Source organism: Dinoponera quadriceps, unplaced genomic scaffold, assembly GCF_001313825.1.
Source record: "Dinoponera quadriceps isolate SergipeBrazil2010 unplaced genomic scaffold, ASM131382v1 scaffold479, whole genome shotgun sequence".
NCBI classification, from domain to species: Eukaryota; Metazoa; Arthropoda; class Insecta; order Hymenoptera; family Formicidae; genus Dinoponera; species Dinoponera quadriceps.
Genome location: NW_014554586.1, coordinates 151,607 through 170,921, shown reverse-complemented (window position 1 = coordinate 170,921; position 19,315 = coordinate 151,607). Strand labels below are relative to the sequence as shown.

Here is a 19,315-nt window from a genome sequence, read left to right as displayed (position 1 = left end):
GTTACGAAGCGCTTGTAGGATGATTTTCCATGATATTTTCATCGCGTATTTGCAAAAATCAAATAACCTGATGAGCCACGTCCAAGTCTGAAACGGAGGCTTGCTGCGAAGAGAACGTTGACGAGTCTTCCACCTGCGTGCAATAGCCGAACGGAACTACCTTTTCTTCTTGCGTCTCGTACTTACGACAGATTTGCATCAATGTGAGCAGCCGTTTGCCTTTGGTTACGAGTTGTCCTAAACGTCTCATCACCTTATTATATTCCATCGTCATGATCTTCAACTGATCTTGATCCTTCGTTTGCTCTAAATGATCATTTTGCGTTTCCTTCAATAAAGAATCGTTTAAGGTAACGGTCCCATTTACGGGTCGAGTCCCAATTTCGGGTCAATTCCGCTCATTGTATCGTGTATTTAAAAAGTATACGTTATGATGAAAATCGAATATTTTTTTACATTCTTTAGTTCATTTACAATTAATGTATTCTAAGGTCACAAACAGAAGCATATTGTAGATATTTAAGGAAAAAATGTAAGATATCGTTTATCTACCTATACCGTATATTATACTTAATAAAGTGATATGAAATCTGTATTTCTTAAAAAATCTGACATATATTTAATACGTGTATTTTTTCTCTCGACCCAGAATTGGGTGTAGCATGACTCGTTATAGGGACGCGACATAATTTACCGACCCATAATTAGGACTTGCGCATTAACGTTTCTAATTATTTTCTATTTAGAATCATTTAACTTAAATTTACATAATTCCGTCTAAAACACTATGAATGTTTATCGTTTACATTAGTATTCCTAGTTTCTTTTAATATTTGATCGTTGAGTTTTTCTAAATGAATGAAAGTTTCTCTAACTTTAAATGGCTTACAATTAGGAGAGTTACCTTATTGTAACAAGTGATAACGTACTGCAGACAATGCATAGTTTAATCGTATTCAGAAGTTATGGGATATATATTTTTATAGAAACGTTAATATTGATAGAACCGCCACTTTTACTTCGCTAATCTTTAAAAATGTTACAAATCATATAAGTTTTTGTATTAGTTAATAGTTTTCTCGGAACTTTTATCATTGTAAGAGTCTGCTTTATAAAAAAGAAAAATTTATTTCATTCATGTTCAAGTGTTTTATTTTTATCTTAAACTGCCAAAGCCGCCAACATGGCGCTTGCTAGTAAACACCGACTATCAATAACATAACATTAATATTATAGATTTCTCACTCAATAATGTAACTATTATGTAACATACGCGTTATATTGCATTAACATTATTGAGTGGAAAATTATTACATTACAACAGCCATTGGCGTTTAGCAGAGAAAGCAGTTTTGCAACTATTGTAAAATTCGTGAATTTAATTGGTGTATATTTTTAGATTCCATCAAGATTGAAAGCATACGCCAATCGTACTGACGAATTTTGCAACAGTTGCAAAGCTGCTTTTTCTGCTGAACGTAGCCAATGAACGAACTGAGAGACCTTGCGGCGATTGTTCACCTGAGAGCGAACGATTCTTCATAGCCCAGTAAGTGTTTTGGAAGAAATCGTGCTCCGTTCGGATCTCGGAAATGTCCTTCTCAGCTGCGGCGTCATACGTCGCTATCTTGCCCCGAAGATTTCGTATCTCTTCGAAGAAGTTCGCCGTGCGCGTTAATTGCTGCGCTATCACTTTCCGATCTTTCTCATCCTTCTCTTTGAGCGTCTCGTAACATTTCCGGCGATCCTTTGTTCCTGACGAGTGACGAGTTTCGACCGATAAGCGTGGAAAAGACGAGTTAGCGAAAATGTTGGCTAAATAGAAAAAATGGTAAATGCTCGTTTACTGTTGTGGTAATCCGACAGGATTTGTCGCAGGTTGTCCCACGAGCTTTGCAATTGATTCTCCAGATGACCCGCGGAAATTCTGTAAACATCCTTGCTGTCTTGCACGAACGCGTCGATCTTACCTTTTCGAATTGACGATGCGATCTGACTTGGTCTAATACCGATTTGTTAAAATCTTTTACGTGGAAATCCGAATCGAGACGATCACGTCGTTTCGAAAATCGAAAAGCAACTACAATTTTTATTTATTAAAATTTGCCCACATTTAATAACATCCCTATAAGCGCGTAATATTCCTATAATATTATTTAAATATTATTAAAATATTAAAATAATATTCTTAGAATATTTAAGGAGCGTTATATAATATTTTTTAATACTATAGAAATGCTCTATTAATCTTAATCTCAATAACATTAAATAATATTAAATAATATTAGACGCTTATAGTGATAATCAAGTTATTCGCATCGACTGCAATTATAGTCATCATATGTATTACCCCGATTTCGAATTGCGATTTCCAATCTGCAACACGTGTAAAAATAAATGTAAAACCGAACAACGCACAGGTGGGAATTTTAAGGCATAAAAAGTGTAGTAGTGTGAGATTGATAACATTACTGAGTGTAATGCTTTTGATGTTGTCCAATGACCCCTCTCGCTGTCGCTCAATGCCGCGAGTGATCGACTCTAGGAAGATCTCGTCTTCGTTCCACTGATGATTGATTTTGGCGACTTTGGCGTCCGCCTGACTGACCGCCTCGGCCAAGATTCTTTGGTACTCCCGCTCCTCGCGCTGCATTCTCTTCCTATATACGCAGCGATGAGCTCAAGGCACACGGGAGTCGCTTCGAGTGTTATTTGAGAACCTTCGATTTCAACGTTCATTGCTACCTGCATTTCTCCAACAGTCGATCTATAATCTCGGCGTGTGACCTCACGTTCCTCTGATACTGCTCCTCGGCCTCGTACAACGCATCCATTAAGAAGCTTATCCTGCAAAGATACGAATATATGAATGCGAGAATTTATTTTAAACGGATGATATATTAAAAGTTACGAAAGTGCTTGGTCGCTTATCTGAGTTCGATTAAAACAAGGCAACAGACACGTGTAAAATTGGTCATGGTTATGCAAGAAGTATCCAAAATTATGACTTGAGATTTTGTTACCAATAGGTGGTCTATATGTCTTTCTACGTGAAATAAAAAGACCCGAGCCCCTAAAATTAATTAAAAAAACAGCTTTTATTTTCTACTAATTGTGCCATTTTTACTTGTTGCCTCTTTTACTCATTTTTTTTAAGTTAAATGATTGTGAAGGACCTCAATGCTATTTATACTTTTTAAATCGCGTATTAAATTTTTATCTTTGATTTCAAAAGAATGTTTTAATTTTCATCATTTTCTCAAAATATACCCCATGTGAGTTGAATCTTTCTTGCATAACTATTTATTTGGCCAGCCAGCCTGCCGATCGATATGAAACTTGGAATACAATGACCTGTAATCCTTGATGTCAACAGCTCGCTCGAAGTTGCGCCACGCGATTTCCACATCCGCGGTTATTTGCGGCATTTTGATCCTCATCATCATCTCTCGCCATAACGTGCGATAACGTTTTGTATTTAAAGCACCGAGCTCGATCTCTCGCATAACAGCTTGCTTTCTCAACATTTTAGCACGTTCCTCAGCCTCACGTTGTCTCGCTTCTTGCCTTGCCTTCCTGCCCGCTGCTGCTATCCTCGCTGCTAGTTCCTTCGTCATCATAAGAAAATTTATTTATTCTATAATTTTCTTAATGTGCTTCTTCACGTCGGCAACATTTTGAATAACACAATGTTTGTTATTATTCTCTTGGACGAGGAGTTCTTTTCAGAGCACAGAGATTTGAATTAAAAAATGTAGCAACGTCTTACTCACCGGTGAAAGCATCTTTCAAATGATGTTTCAACGAAATTGTGCGTGTAACTTGATGTGAAATTTTTAGGCTAAGTTCTTCCGACGTGGCACTCGTGTTTCCTGTGATTTTCTTATTTTACACATGAAGGAGAGAAAAGTACAACAAGTGTCTCGACAAAAGATAGAAACTTCTTGTTTAATAAATGCGTCTATTAACCCTTTGCACTCGAGGGCTCCGGAGCGGAGCCATTTAAAATTTGTCTTCAAACTCGAGGGCTCCGCTATGGAGACAATGCAAATAACTTTCAGTTCATAACATAAGGACAAAGACAAATCGTAAAAACTATTGTGTATAGGATATTCCGCTCTTGCTATTTGCATTGTCTCCATAGCGGAGCCCTCGAGTTTGAAGACAAATTTTAAATGGCTCCGCTCCGGAGCCCTCGAGTGCAAAGGGTTAAGATTCCTGAATACTATGACTATCCTTCTTTGATGACGTCAGAAGCGAGGAAAATCATGCACAATGTATGTGATGATTTACGTGAAAATAAAAGAATATACGCACAAAATAACACTCGATGATCGATTCACACTTGTAAAAATGTCCGGACGTTTTCCTTTAACTTGAATAATTAATTAATTAAATAACCGTAATATTAGTGTAATAAAAACAATGAAAAAAGATAGATTAGAAACATAAGTTGATGTTGCACTAATTTACGGATATTTATTAATTGTTCAGATTGAAAGAAAGCGTTTGTACATTTTTACAAATGTGCGATCACGAGTGTTATTTTATAGGTATATTCTTTTCTTTCCACGTTTTATACCGTCACGTAAATTGAATTAAAAATGGCAGGATTTTTCTCGCTTCTGAGAAGTCATCAAAGAAGGACAGCCACATCGAGTACCCAGTAAGCAAGAAATCATTAACACAACGTTATTAGAACAATATTTTATATAATATGTAACGCTTTCAAATATGTAGTTCTTAACACTGCATACTATAACGTCATTGTTAATAATATTTAATCGAAATATTAAAAATAATGTTTCTACGATTCCATGATTTTATAATATTTAAAAACATAATATTATCAAGTAACAGTTTAAAAATATTTATAAAATATTATGTCAAAATGTTTATGAAATCCACATAAAATTGATGTTTCAAAAGATTGATTTAACGTTTCTTGTTTATCGGCTATCCAGAATCCTTAACTATATTTCGCATATTTTTATCGGATAATTTCTATATAATCGTATAATAAAATAAAACGATAGATGCGTTTGCGTAACGTACTACAATTTGCATGTGTTATATTCAACGGCAATATTTAGCCGCTATACTTAACTCGGTGTCAATAATCGTTTAAGATGTGATATAAGGAATAACGTAATAAGACGCGAACAGAAAGGAAAGTGTGATAATTTGGCGATTGCAGTGGTGTAATCAAATTAACATGTCGGCTCTACAGTGACCGGCTAATTAAACGATGACGAGGTCGTTTTACAAGGTGATTTACAGGCATAAAATAAAAAAAAGCTAGTTAGCCGATTCAAACGACATGTAGTGATATGTGTGCCGAGGCGAACGAGATCTTAATTTTTCATACAAGTTTTCAAAAGATATCCCCGAAGAATTATAGCCGTATTAAAAATAGTGACCCAGATCTGCAAAAGCCAATTTTGTAATGCAGTCTGCTGCGGACTCTGTAAGCAACTTACTGGCAGGAAATATAACAGAATCTGATGACATAGACTGATAAAAACGCAGAAATCGAGCAGGATTTGTCGTTGCAATGTATTTAAATGGGACATACTGCAGATCCTGCTCGCTTTCTGTCGTCAATTTGCTATCAGATTCTGTCGGAAGGCTTTGTCGACAGAACAACAACAGAGATTGTAGGTTGTACACACAGATGACTATGGATCTGTTCCCAAATAGAACACAAAGTTATATAAAAGTCAAGATGACATCAAAAAGTAAACATTTATAGAAAACCAAAGTGATGCCATTTAGTACCTTAAATACTTAAATAATTGTGACCTTTTGTTCTGCTTGCGCATCAACGGATGCTCAATCTGTTGCCAATCTGTCATCAGAGGGGCTATTATGATTCTCAAGACAGGTGCAAATGACAAAAAATAAGCAAATTCGCTAGATGTTGACCAATGAAATTATAAATATTCTAGTAAATCCGCTCATTTTTGTAATCTTCACTTCGTCTTGAGAATCATAATAACTCCCAAACTGCTAACAGATTGTTCGTGGGAATATTGCCTGCACGACACAGTGGAATCAATATTTCTAAAGCATTTCTAAAGCTTCTTCTAAAATCTTTTCAATTTTTTACGCGCAAGAGTCATCTCATCGTTTGGCTATTTTTACGGAGTGAGTCTATATACTATGTATGCAAAGTTGTAAGCAATTTCTTAGATTAATATATCACTGATTCTTAGTTTCTCGACACGATAAACAAGCTACGAGGTTTCGTTCAGGAAACCACACACGAAACATCACGTGTTTAGTGGCAAAGTTCCTCTGTGCCTTTTTGAACGTGCGTTCTCTCGCCAGGATCCGGGAAGACGTGAAAAATATCGCAGTCCTTTTCATTGAAATAAATTACGACGACAAGACAACGGTTCTTTTATCGCGCTAATTAACACTTCTAATAGCTCTCCTACGTCAATGTTTAATGTGTAAATAAAATTATGTTTAACCTTGTAAACAGCAACTTCTTGAGAATCCCGATTGGTATTTCCCGTAGGTTGCTTCGCAGTATCGCATAATCTTAACATAGGAATAATAAATGCGGATGGATAAATTTCTCCATCCTATTTACCATTTATCAGAAACTTCAAAAAAACAAAAAGCGAGAATAATTCTTCCGTGCCGCGACTAAAATGCGAGCGCCACACGCCATTAACATTTTGCAATATTAATGTTACATACAATCGGAATGCTTGAAACAGAAGATGAAACGAAGCGGATACGATAAATATATTAGTAGGTATATTAAGTATAGTCAACGAAAAAATCGATAAATAAAATATTTAAGCAATAGCGACACTGGATAAAACGGGTTCGTAAACAACGGAATTAATATTCCCTTGACTGAAATTCTTTCAGGTTACGCCTAGAATCATTCATGTATATATTAACATTCATGCGTAGTTTCGAAAAAAAAAACAAAACAAATGTAGAAAAAGATTGACGATGTGAATACAGAGTGTTGCAGAATCAAGAGAACCATTTGTCATCCGAAAAAAATGGATGTAAGATACACTATGTATACAACAATTAAGGGAGCACTTGACAGTCTAAAAAAAAAAAGGTTTTAAAGCTTGAAATCTACTTTCGAATGATTTCTATCTACCGTAAAGAATTGTTTATCGAAAATAAACTTTTTGCTTCCTCTTTTAACCGTTGATAACTCGAGAATGAGAAATTGTAGAGAAATTGCGTGTTAGTCTAATTTGGAATCAGTTTCTTTTCGACGATAGCTTACACAACGTAAACAATTGAATTAATTAAATATGATCAAAAGAATCTGTAATTTGAGAATTAGTTGCAAAATACACCCAACGAGATCGAAGAGTCGTGACAAGAACGGTAACCTCTCACATTAAGAAAAAGCCAGATCTAAATTAGCCGGACAATTCACAAGCGATAGGTGATTCGTTAAACTTGAGATTACCTATACGCCATATATGTAATATGTTTTTCCAGTTTGTGCGGATTTATCACATTATTTTGCATACCATTTCCAATATGGAAACAACTTTATATTACAGAAAAAAAATCGCGCAGACATGCAAAAAAAGTCAATGATCCGGATGGGAACCGGAATTCCCTGAAGATCCATATGCTAATTCTCGTTCAGTATTTCTATTCATTACGCAAAACTTGCATAATTTATCGCCGAAAGGCACATCAGCGCAGCAAGGTCACAACGAACCTGCGGCTCGTCCCACGCGTGAACTGGCGGATTCACTCACGCTTTTCATCGATTTCCGCTCACTTATCAATGCAATAAATGTCATTTTGCTATGTCATTATTATTCAAAGTAACGCGACGTTTAGCCGCTTCATCATTAACGTTATTGTTTCATTCTTGACATTTCAGTTTGAATGATGCTGAACGACGAGCGTTTGAGGATCTCGCGAAAGATACCGTCACAGCATGAATAACAAATCTAAATGCAAGCAAGTCATTGCGAAAGCGCACAACGCGACCTTGTCGCAGTACGAAGGCTGCGGCTGCTGCAAGGAAAACAAGCCGAAGGGCTCTCGTGAAAGTCGACGGACAACGCCCGAAGATGAGATCGAGCGAGGAAGTTAATAACGACAGTTAATGCGGCGTTTCGATTTCGAGATCGGAATTCTTGTCGAGTCACTGGATGGGTTCAATGTCAAACCTGAGGAAACGAGTCCTCGGCCGGTTGTCGAGGTGAGACAAGGGAAAGAGAAGACGACGAGGCGAGCGGCCGAGTCGCCACTTCTGGCAGGAAAGAGAGATGTCTTTCCGAGGAATTTGTTGCGAGTTTCCGGTGGTAGGGAGCGGCCGTTGGATCTCGTCGTATAAAAGTCTTTGGAAGCCGCTGTTCCGAGTAGAGTTAGTCCGTTCGAAAACGTGATCTCGACAAGGTACGTAGTACAACGCCGGTACCGAACGCCCGATACGGATCAGCCCGAGCGGACAAGCGGAACTCGCATCCCTCGACTTCCCAAGATTCGTGTTAAAATTGGAGCAAAATGAGAACGCCAAGCTTTCGATGCAAACTCGGGCGAAACACTCCCGGGGATTTCTTTTATTTCAACAAATCAGATATGTTTCTGAGTCTTTAAATGCAGATCGGTTTCGATTAGATCGGTTTCGTTCATTTGGCCGCGCACTTTTATCCGACACGCGGCAAACTGCAGAATACAAAATTGCGGGTTCCGTTTCTCCCTGCCTTTCTCTCAACGATTATATTCTAGTATGCGAGAAATCATTAATACAATTACTATTTGTTACTTATTACAATGATATTTTGTAACGTGTAACGTTTTCAAACATGTAGTTCTTAATGTTGTACACAACATTATTGTTAACAATATTTGAGCAAACATTAAAAATAGTAATTTCTATATGATAATAATTTCTATATGATTTTATGATTTTAATATTTCAATTATTAGGAACATTATATTATCAACGATTTAAAAACATTTATAAAATGTCAAAATGTTTATAAAATCCACATAACATCAACGTTTCAAAAGGTTGGCTTAATGTTTCTTGCTTACCGGTTATACCATATCCGAAACATATCCGAAATATGGCGAGCGAAACTTACGTAACGTCATATTGATTAATCGATCCTGGATTTAGAGAGCATCTAGATCAAGTAGGTCAAGTATAAATAAGATAGTGCTGCGTACATAAAGAAAAAGGTTTCTTTGACTTGGGTTTGCTTAATATAAACAACATAATTTAATATCAAATATTTTGTTCAAATGAAAATATTTGTTTCACCAGAAGTAAACTATGTTGTTTGATGAAAAAAAAAACAGTATTATTTAGAGGAAATAATATTTCGTTTTCAATAAAAAAAAAGTTATACATTGAATATTACTCCATTGAAACAAAAAAGTTCTTTAATATTTTTCTAAAATAATGTTACTTCCCGAACAGCACAAATTGCTCAGCCAATCGTTGTCTTCTCGGGTTTTTTCAAATAAAGAATTTTATTCGCTTGTGACGACCATTGCAATGTTTGACTATGAAAATACAATTGTCGGGCAAAATACAAAAGAAACGCGTTATTTAACGTAAAGTATTTATTGTGTTTGAAAAACCCAACAATCCTGTTTGAATCAAATATTCGTTTGTTTCCTCTACTCCGAAAAGACAAATTTGCTTCAGTTAAAGAAATTTTATTAAATCCAAAGAAATCTTATTCCTTGTGTAGGCTCACTGGCCTTCGAATTCCCCGGCTCACTCTCTTCGGATTCAACACCGTTTCGCAATACTCTCGATGTCGTTAAACCGACACTAGACGAACGCACAGTTTAAATTTATCGCTTGTGTCTCACTTTTAGATGGAAACAAGGTCCATCATAGTGTTGATCGCCATGCTGGCCGTGGTCTACGGCCAGGCAGAACAGCAAGAAGTCCCGCAGAAGACGTTGGTGGCGCCCGAAAGGACCGTCGTCATCGACGGTCAGTCTGAGCCGCAATCGGACGTAGAACGCTATGCGCCGCAGATACGTGACAAGAGAGCGCCTATTCTCCTGGGAAAGGCTCTTCTGGGCGGTGCCATCCTCGGGAAAGGCGCTCTTCTTGGCGCTGGAGCTCTGGGCGTCGGTGCTCTGGGCGCCGGTGCTCTGGGCGTCGGTGCTCTGGGTGTCGGTGCTGGATTGTACAAATCCAAATAGTAAGTAACTTCTTTCATCTCGACGAGAGACCCGCGTGACATTTTCGCGAATACCGCGCGCACCGAGAAAAAGATTTCTTGAAATTTAATCAATTTCATTGCATCCAAATAAACTTCATCATTGGCACGCTCCAAAGAAACTCACGTTTCGATTGATAAGTACGATTTTTATACTCTTCAACGAAGATATGTATCTTTATCTTAAATAAAAAATTCGCTTGAAACGAAAGATAATTTTCTTATAAAGAAATTTGGTTTCATCTTACATATTTATTGCAACCAAAGAATATTTTGTTTGGTTGAGATATTTGTTCAAATAATAGAGTTCTCTTGAATAAGACGATAAGATTTTTACTCAAACAAATAATATTTCGTATATGTTGTTTCTGTGAAACAAATTTTGGTCAAATAGAATAGAAATACTAAATCTAAAGGAACCTTTTTCTCTGTTTGTATATTCTTCCTCGCGTTCCCGACGATATGCTCAAATTTAGCAGCATTTAACGTCTCCGTTTTAAATAAAAACATCGCTCAGAATTGGGATCCTCGAGTTGCAACTCGCAAGCGTCGCGTCGCGCATCGAGTTGTACACGAAACGAGCCTCGTGAACGACGGATTTTTATCGCACTCTTACGCGAAATCAGTTTGAAAAAACGACGCAATTAGAATTAGCATCGAACGACAAAAAGGAGTGTGAATCAGCGGAAAGACCTCACACGCTCTCTCGTTGACCACTGTCGCCGATGTCTGCGTCGTCGTTAGTCCAATTTTCGCAACGCTAATTGAACCTCGTCTCGGGAGTTTGCTAAAGATGTTAGAGACCGAAGACTGGTCGACGATTTTGGTAAAACGATCTTCTTTTTCCAGCTACGGTGGCTACGGAGGCTACGGTGGCTACGGCGGCTACGGCGGCTACGGCGGCTCTCCCTATCATTATCACAATCACTATCACCACTATCCTCATTACCACAACTACGGCTATGGCTATGGATCGGGATACGGCTATTACGGATAGATTTGACTGATTCCAGTACGTTAAGAGTGAGTTTAACCAAAGTTTCTTCATTTCTCAAAATGAAAAATATCGTACAAAGAAATACGTCTGTACTTGAAAAAAGAACGGGGATCGATGTGTGCCCACTTTCAGTTTCTATTCGTCACAACCTCGGAATTGACAAACTATTTTTCTTTCGAAGTACAGATACAGGTACACAGATGCAATATATCACATGTGTCTTATAGTTCTAGATCTCTTAAACTGATGTTACTAAAAAAAACACTATTTGATGATTACTTGAAATACATTCAGCGCAGTGACCAATGTGTTTTCTTGCAGATTTCGCCGATGAATGGAACTACCTGCTGTACAAATTCACCGGTACCTTTGATTTAGACGATCGTTATTTATTAATGATAACAGCTATGTCTTTTTTACAAGGTACCCCTTCGGTACCGCTCACTTGGGTTAGTTATAATTTGTATCTACTAATAATTTGATACGTTCTGTAAAAAAATAAAATATATATATATAATTTTAAATAAATTTGATTGAAATCAATTTTTTCACAACCAAAATTTATTATAATTAGAAATCTGATTGAATCAAATAGAAAACAAAAGGCAAGCCAGGTAAGAGCCAGATACTGGTGGTGTGAACGTCCTTTGAAATCTGATTGAGCGAAACCAGACGTTGCACGTTTATGATTTAATCAAGCGCCTAACACGTCTAATGTCGCTGGTCTGTACTGTCGCGTTTTCGTATTCCTCACGAGGACAATCTTCGATTTCTTATTAATCATTTCCATTAACGGGGGCAGCGTAACGAAGCCCACGCCCATGCCTTTCGCGCGAACGAACGAGAAACCGCCCGCCGTTACATATCCCATTATTTCTCTGTCACAGGAATAGCGAACCTTCGTGCATTCCGGCAGATACATTTCCGACATTCTCTTTGCTTGCTCCGTTATAATTTTCGGACGTAACGCGCTATTCAAATTTACAATCTTGCCCAAAACGTCGGTGGAATTTTCCAGTAAGTTGAGCGCGTTGTCCTTCAACAGTTTCTTCTGCCGAATGCTTTGCCGTTTCAACCGTTTTAACCGCAGCAAATGATTCTTTCGCGATACTTTACGAGCCGCTTCGTTTGGATCGGCGTGACACTGCTCCACAGGCCCTCCCCAATTCTCGTCCCTTCCCAGTCTCTCCAGGTCCTCGGGCGTCGGCATGCATATGATCGCGAACTCATTCGGGATACCCTTCTTCATAGACACTTGAACGCGTATCAAACAGTTTCTGTGTGTATTTAAATCCTGAAGGTCGACCGGGGTGTACGAGGACCTTGCGTATATCTTCCTGGAGCGAGATTTCAAGCTGGCTTGCAGAAGCAGCAAGAGCCTGATATCCCTCAGGACATAAAAATCTTCGGTGTCCGCATAATCCTTCATCAGTTTCCTCCAATCACAGTAGAAAGGGCTGCTAATTCCGAACTTGACAAAGTTGACCCTTCCATTTGGCGGATAACGGAAATATTTCTGAGTTAATTCCTCCTTTCTGCTTAATGCTTCGCTCACGTACGCAGGACAGTCAGGATCACTGACATCGGGTGTATTTGGATTTAAACTTTCGTACGCCATCTGCCTTGATTCTCGAAGAGCGCCTGTTCTCACGCATCGTTGTACGAGCGCGAGCCAAATCGGCAGTCCCCATGTGGATGGTATTACAATGTCTACAGAAGAGTCTATATCTATAAGAAGAATGTTTACTTTCTTGTATTTCTATCTATCTTTATCTATAAAAAAGAATTCCCTATAAACATTTATGTCAGTATCTATAAAAAGAATTTTTACTTTTTCGTACTTCTATATATTATTAAAACACAGTGATATGATTTTTATTACGCACCTGCCGCAGAACACTCGGGTCTGGGAATAAGGAGTATAGGTATCTTCGCCATGATATCTTCACCGAAATACTTATCATTCGCCACGCCAGGTACGAGACAGCCGCTTCTGAGATTGTTGATCTTGTATGTCGCCACGCAGGTGTTGCTCACCGTATGACGTATTTGTGCGTCCCAGATCGGAGTACAATGTAAATTAGCCGGCGCCCTTAAGATACATTGATAAAAGGTCGTTTCGTATTCACGTTTCGTTCTTTTGCTCAGGTAGAAGCGCGGATCCAAAATCGTTAGTCCCATAACGCTTTGAAGCAAATCGAGTACCTTTCTCGAATTAGAAGTCCTCATTTTCTGCCACATTTCCTTCTGGACTTTAAAAGCCTCCATGTTTTCTTGGTGTTTGTAGTATTCGATATGCCATGTTCTGTTACGGAGATCTTCTACATTCAAGGTTTTAGGAAGCGCTGCATCTTCCTCATTCGCTTCGTCAATCGCTATCTTCTCTACAGATTCCAGCACTTCATTGTCCACTGACTCCTTAGTTATATTTGTTTTATTGCCTAACGAGTCATCTTGTTTCCGCGTGGAATTCATTTCCTGAGAGAGGTCTGACTCAGTGAAGGATGGCGTTTGTAACGCATCTGTTAGTACGCTCAGAGTCGCCGGCCCGTAGAGTCGAAATCTATTTAATTTGTATCTCAAAATGGTCATTTTACAACCAGCGTCATTTGTGTACAAAGATCCCGGGACGTGCGTGGCGTCTTCTTCAGCATTGTTCTCTTTAAACTCGAAGCTTGATACAATCTCGCTGAGGAAATCAGCGTAAAAAGAAGGATGCACCCAGATCCAGATAGTTACGATATCTGACTGTTTTGGCCTCCAGAGAAAATGCACATTACCGATAGGGAATTGCGGATAACTGTTTTTCTTGAAGAACATCAGAGTGCCTTCGTTACGGCCATTGGTGTATCTTATTGCCGCAAAAGTTGACATAAACGGATTGCAATGTGCCTTCAGAGTTGTCTTCAACAAATCTTCTTGCCCTTTTATCTCTACGCAAGTATAGTAAGAGATATCTTGCAGCAGACAGTATTGCATCGCAGCTCGATAATTAGCTCTAAAACACTTATCGTTCGGGTAATTCGCAATTCTATGTCCCCACTTGTCGATCATGTGAAAACGCTTGGCGTGCCAAATATGGGTTTCCAACCAAATCTTTTTGAGTTGCCTGCGATTGTACTCGGCAAGTATATTAGACGGTCTCCTACGATATTTCCGAGAAGGTCTTTTCTTCTTTGCTGATAAACCTGATTTTGCCATTTGACTCAAATGAGCTTCCCGCAATCTGCGTGGCATTCTTTTAGCATTGTGTGACATTACACGTCTGCGCATATATATAGGCAGCTTTTGAAATATCAACTTGTTTCGGATTGGATTCTCTGCAAGTTATAGAGATACAGATATTTGACATTTATATATTCATGTTGAATCATGTAAGATTTAAAAATCAAAGTGATATAATATATAATATATAATATATAATATACAGAAGTTCTCGAGAATATATAGGATGTCCCACTTTAATCAACGCATTTGAATTTCTCCAAAACCATGCGAGATATACAACGATATGCGACTATACAACGAAGTTAAGATCACCAAAATATGTCCCTCTCCAAACCTTACAACTTTCGTCGAAAACTTAGACCCTGTTCAGCGCAAGTTACAGAGAAATACAATTATACAGGATGTCCTATTTTAACTTATCTTTTTTATCTTCGCAGAATAAGAATCGTCGAATTACAAGTATGTTCAAAAGTTGTAGGGTTTGGTTGGAGGGGGATAAAAGTTGGTGGTCGTAACTTTGTTGTATAGTCAACAATTCAAAATCATTTTAAAGTCAACTTCATTTTTTTAATGGAATTATAGTTTTTTTTTAACGCACATCGATTTATTTTGCGTACTTTGCGTATAAAAGTACTAGAATAAGATCGTCGAAAAGTGAATACTTTTTGATGAGATATTTTATTTTTGGTTCGGTACAAAAGAAAGATACGAAATATCTCATAAAATATTCACTTCAGGGTTAAGATATTTTATATAAAATACGTTAGTTAAAACAAGTATAATGTAATGAAATGTACCTAACATGCGAGTCATCGCAGCAATTTCACTAGCTCGTGCAGCAGCCACTTTCATAATAGATACTTCATGTGGGAGTGATTGGGAACCTCCCAAAAATTCGTCGAATTGTTTCTTTTCTGCCATGGCTCTTATTTTCTGTAAATACATCAAACTCATGTTATTTAACTTTGTGCATGTAGTTGGTGTTTTAAAGTTGTCATATTTTATAAACAATATACATAATATATATTTGAAACATATAATGTTTGCACTAAAGCTGGATGTTTACATGTAAAATAAAATAGTCTGAATTACAAGTAGACAATGTACATTATATATAATATGTCATCTACCTGAACAATAAATAATTTATGAACAGTTATGGAATGGTTCATTTTCTTTTTATATTTTGTAACCTTATTTTCATATTTTGTTCCTGTTAAAAGCTCACAAGTAAATCTGGATTTGACAAACTTGACTTCACATTGTAATACTTATTTCCTTTTTTTATCAATTTGAAATCAAATTCACGTAATCCACTATTGATTTATATGGCATAAAATACTGAAATTGGGCTTTTGTGTTTAAACTAAATGATTTTAAATTAAATATGTTCAGAAAAAGGATGAAGGAAGAATATATAGGACCACAAGGAGCCAAAGGATGGATATAATATGTACATATTATTTTTGTCAATATTAATATTATTGTGAAAGGATAAAAATGTTCAGTATGTAATGACACACGCCCTGAAGATACTCTAGACAAACATACGCAGTGAACCAGCCTTCCTTAAACCAATCCTTGAATCTCCTATTAATATCATTATCAATTCTAATTCCCTGAAAATCCTTACTCAATTGTTAAATTAATTAGTAAACAGTTTTTTGATCCCGCTTATCATATAGCGAGAAATCATGTTGCCTCAGCCAGGAGTCGAACCTGGATTTTCCCACTAACCAGGTGGGACGCCGTACCAATTTGGCCACTGAGACCTCGACGGTACTCCTTGCAACAATTAGTGGAATCAAAGAATTTTTTATTAATTAATTTGGCAACTGGATTAGGATTTTCTAAGGATCTGAATTTATAATATTATTGGAACTCTTATTTATTGTCTACATAAATGACACCCGTGTGTAGATGTAGACTATTGTAATTTACGCATAAACACCCAACTCTGCTGCAGAAACAAGAACTAAACAAGTACTATTTTAAAAAAATACATGATTTGCCAACAAACTTAGTCAAGGAAGCACGTGCATATATCATAACCTTTAAACAAACTTACCAGCCGGTAACGATAGTGGCGATATTAGCGGAAGATGGCAGAAGCTTTTCTCTCCAAGTAGTATGACTCAACGACAGATTGGACGAACTTTTCTTTTTATTTTCAAGTAGTAGGAATCGTCGAATGTGAGAGAACTTTTTTATTTTTAAATTATATATACATTAAGAGAAGAAGAGAAAGAGAAAATATGGATGTGTATATATTTACTTTATATATTTATTTATTAACTATTTAGACAGAGACGAGATTTTATACACAGAAAAATAAAATAAAGTGTATGTGTAATTAAGCACACCTCTTAGGCTGCGTTCGATTTGGTCGTTCACGCGCTGTAAATGACATTGGCCACGTTCAGCGGAAAGTTTAATTTGCAACTGTTGGAAGTTTTCTGAGTTGAGATTGGATTATTCTTTTAGATCTACAAGAATAATCCAATGTCAGCATAAGAAACTTCCAACAGTTGGAAACTTAACGTTCTGCTGAACGTGGCCATTTACGGCGCATGAACACACAAAACGAACGCAGCCTCGATCATATTCTACCTATAATCGTGGCATGCAGGTACGTGTGGATGTTTATCGTTTAGATACATAGCGATTTAAGATTCTAGTATTTTAAATATCACTGATTTGATTAATCTGATAAAAAAGATTTCAAATTTATATAAAGAAAGTTAACCAGGTGACGTCATATTATTTTTTTTACCTTTCATTACATTATAAGGATTTAATCTTTTCCGTTGGGAGACATTTCATCATAACACCACGTGCTATATCTGTTTTTCATTCTAGCGAATTATCGCATCGATGATAATATAGACTGGCTTGCTTCAAGAGTGTACTTTGCGAAAGACTTCACAGTGTTGTGTCAGTGTAATTTGAAATTGTTTGAGATCATCTCTTCACGATGAATAAAATAAGCAGTATACCGGGAAACTTCGACCTGGATGATCCGAGGTTTCGTATTAAACCGTATCAGCAGGTCGTAGCTTCTTGCACTGGTGCTTTTATCACATCAGTGTTCGGTAAGTTGATGTACTTAGATTTATTTGCGTATCAGCTATGCGATGAGTATTGTTGATATTTGAAAACATAATATTTGAATCATCACATGCTTGCAAAAATTGCAAGATTAAACTATGTTCTGGCATATGATATTTTTCTAAGTTATACATGTCTATTTTAAGTATAAAATAAAATATAATAAAGTAATAAAGTAATAAAATAAAATTTATTAATGCTTACAATTCTCCTGTTTGCTTCCAGTAACTCCTCTGGACGTAGTAAAAATACGTCTTCAAACACAGCAGAAAGCGATGCTTTCAAATAAATGTTACCTGTACTGCAATGGTTTAATGGATCACTTGTGTCCTTGTGTCAATGGTAAAATGCCCGAATGGATGAAAAGGAATGGAAAATTTAATGGAACAATAGTAAGTGTGATCAACTCAAGTCGGTTGTGATACGATTTAAACTATAACTTCAACAATCTCATTTGTCTCTACTTCTAGGATGCTTTAATAAAAATAAGTAAAACAGAAGGATTCACATCATTATGGAGTGGGTTAAGTCCTACTCTTGTTCTGGCTGTTCCCGCAACTGTTATATATTTTGTTTCATATGAACAATTAAGACTATATCTTAAGGTAAAGCTAATATCACATCTTTCTTATATTTTTGTCTGTTTACAAATTTATGAAATTTATATGCAATATCTTCTGTATTATCAATATTAACATTATAATATCTTTTCCTAGGATACATATAATAAAAAGTTTAAGAAAAAAACAGACAATACAGAACAACCCTTTTGGATTCCCATATTTGCTGGCAGCACAGCACGGATCTGGGCTGCAACAATAGTGAGTCCAGTGGAGCTCGTAAGAACAAAGATGCAGTCGCAGAAATTAAGTTATGCAGGTAGAACGAATAAACGATATCAATATGAAATGAAATGATGAAACTAGCAACGCAGCATTTCGATAATGTGAAATCTGTTCCCCATGTTTCAGAATTAACACAGGCATTGAAAATAGTTGTAAAATATAGCGGTGTTTCCGGGTTATGGATGGGATTAAGTTCTACACTTCTTCGTGACGTTCCTTTTAGCGCTATATACTGGCTGAATTATGAAACTATCAAGAACATATTTTCCAACTCGCAGCATACCTTTACTTTTAATTTCGTGGCAGGAGCGATAGCTGGATCTGTATGTATTTTTCTCTCTCATACACACACGTGTGTGTGCATGCATGCATGCATGCATGTACATATGTATGTTACAATATCTATATATCCCACAAGGTCTTGCTAAATTGGAAAAATGTTTTGCAGGTAGCAGCATTTTTTACTATTCCATTTGATGTTGTAAAAACGCACAGGCAAATTGAAATGGGTGAAAAAGAAATTTATTCAGGTGAATATCAACATATAATATCGTAGAAAAATCATTTTCATAATATATTTTGTTAACAATGTGTCTTTTTTTTTAGATAAGCCTAGTCGCAGTAGCAGTACATGGACCATAATACGAAGAATTTATCATCAAAATGGAATAAAAGGTCTATTCACAGGTTTGGCACCGCGCTTGGTGAAAGTAGCTCCTGCCTGTGCAATCATGATTGCGACTTTTGAACATGGTAAACGTTTCTTCCAATCGTATAACGCTAAAAAATTTCTCGAGTTCGAGATGGATCACGACATACATTTATTGCCACATAAATCTAATAGTACAGAATGACATGTTTATTGTAGTGAACTGTACTTAATAAAGATTAATTTGAAGTCTAGTTTCTGCTGTGCTCGCTAAGCTAATTCGTTTTGGTTTAAA

General features: G+C 36.8%; 4 protein-coding genes across 6 annotated transcripts; 2 read left to right on the top strand and 2 right to left on the bottom strand.

The window, feature by feature from the left end:
• Positions 1 to 22: 22 nt before the first annotated feature.
• On the bottom strand, positions 23 to 3,956 carry LOC106752188. Its single transcript, XM_014633715.1, has 6 exons — positions 3,355 to 3,956; positions 2,746 to 2,847; positions 2,291 to 2,660; positions 1,971 to 2,002; positions 1,424 to 1,838; positions 23 to 388 (listed from the first exon to the last, which is right to left on the bottom strand). The coding sequence occupies exons 1-6, from the start codon at positions 3,618 to 3,620 to the stop codon at positions 59 to 61; spliced, it is 1,515 nt and encodes a 504-aa protein (XP_014489201.1). The 5' UTR covers positions 3,621 to 3,956; the 3' UTR covers positions 23 to 58.
• A 4,075-nt stretch (positions 3,957 to 8,031) lies between these two features.
• Positions 8,032 to 11,594, top strand: LOC106752253 (heterogeneous nuclear ribonucleoprotein A/B-like). Its single transcript, XM_014633822.1, has 4 exons — positions 8,032 to 8,403; positions 9,841 to 10,175; positions 11,043 to 11,216; positions 11,512 to 11,594. The coding sequence occupies exons 2-3, from the start codon at positions 9,841 to 9,843 to the stop codon at positions 11,188 to 11,190; spliced, it is 483 nt and encodes a 160-aa protein (XP_014489308.1). The 5' UTR covers positions 8,032 to 8,403; the 3' UTR covers positions 11,191 to 11,216; positions 11,512 to 11,594.
• A 270-nt stretch (positions 11,595 to 11,864) lies between these two features.
• LOC106752252 (ribonucleases P/MRP protein subunit POP1) lies at positions 11,865 to 16,499 on the bottom strand. Of its 2 annotated transcripts, none has more exons than XM_014633821.1 (4): positions 16,487 to 16,499; positions 15,216 to 15,351; positions 13,077 to 14,510; positions 11,865 to 12,918 (listed from the first exon to the last, which is right to left on the bottom strand). In XM_014633821.1, the coding sequence occupies exons 2-4, from the start codon at positions 15,337 to 15,339 to the stop codon at positions 11,885 to 11,887; spliced, it is 2,592 nt and encodes an 863-aa protein (XP_014489307.1). In that variant the 5' UTR covers positions 15,340 to 15,351; positions 16,487 to 16,499; the 3' UTR covers positions 11,865 to 11,884. The 2 variants fall into 2 exon arrangements, with proteins under 2 accessions (XP_014489307.1, XP_014489306.1); XM_014633820.1 differs by lacking the exon at positions 16,487 to 16,499 and adding an exon at positions 16,439 to 16,459.
• A 443-nt stretch (positions 16,500 to 16,942) lies between these two features.
• LOC106752196 (solute carrier family 25 member 40-like) lies at positions 16,943 to 19,274 on the top strand. 2 transcript variants are annotated; one of them, XM_014633724.1, is made up of 8 exons: positions 16,943 to 17,047; positions 17,278 to 17,510; positions 17,752 to 17,918; positions 17,997 to 18,131; positions 18,243 to 18,405; positions 18,498 to 18,694; positions 18,820 to 18,901; positions 18,978 to 19,274. In XM_014633724.1, exons 2-8 carry the CDS (start codon positions 17,393 to 17,395, stop codon positions 19,223 to 19,225), a joined length of 1,110 nt encoding a protein of 369 aa, XP_014489210.1. In that variant the 5' UTR covers positions 16,943 to 17,047; positions 17,278 to 17,392; the 3' UTR covers positions 19,226 to 19,274. The 2 variants fall into 2 exon arrangements, with proteins under 2 accessions (XP_014489210.1, XP_014489211.1); XM_014633725.1 differs by lacking the exon at positions 16,943 to 17,047 and adding an exon at positions 17,066 to 17,167.
• The last annotated feature ends 41 nt before the right edge of the window (positions 19,275 to 19,315 follow it).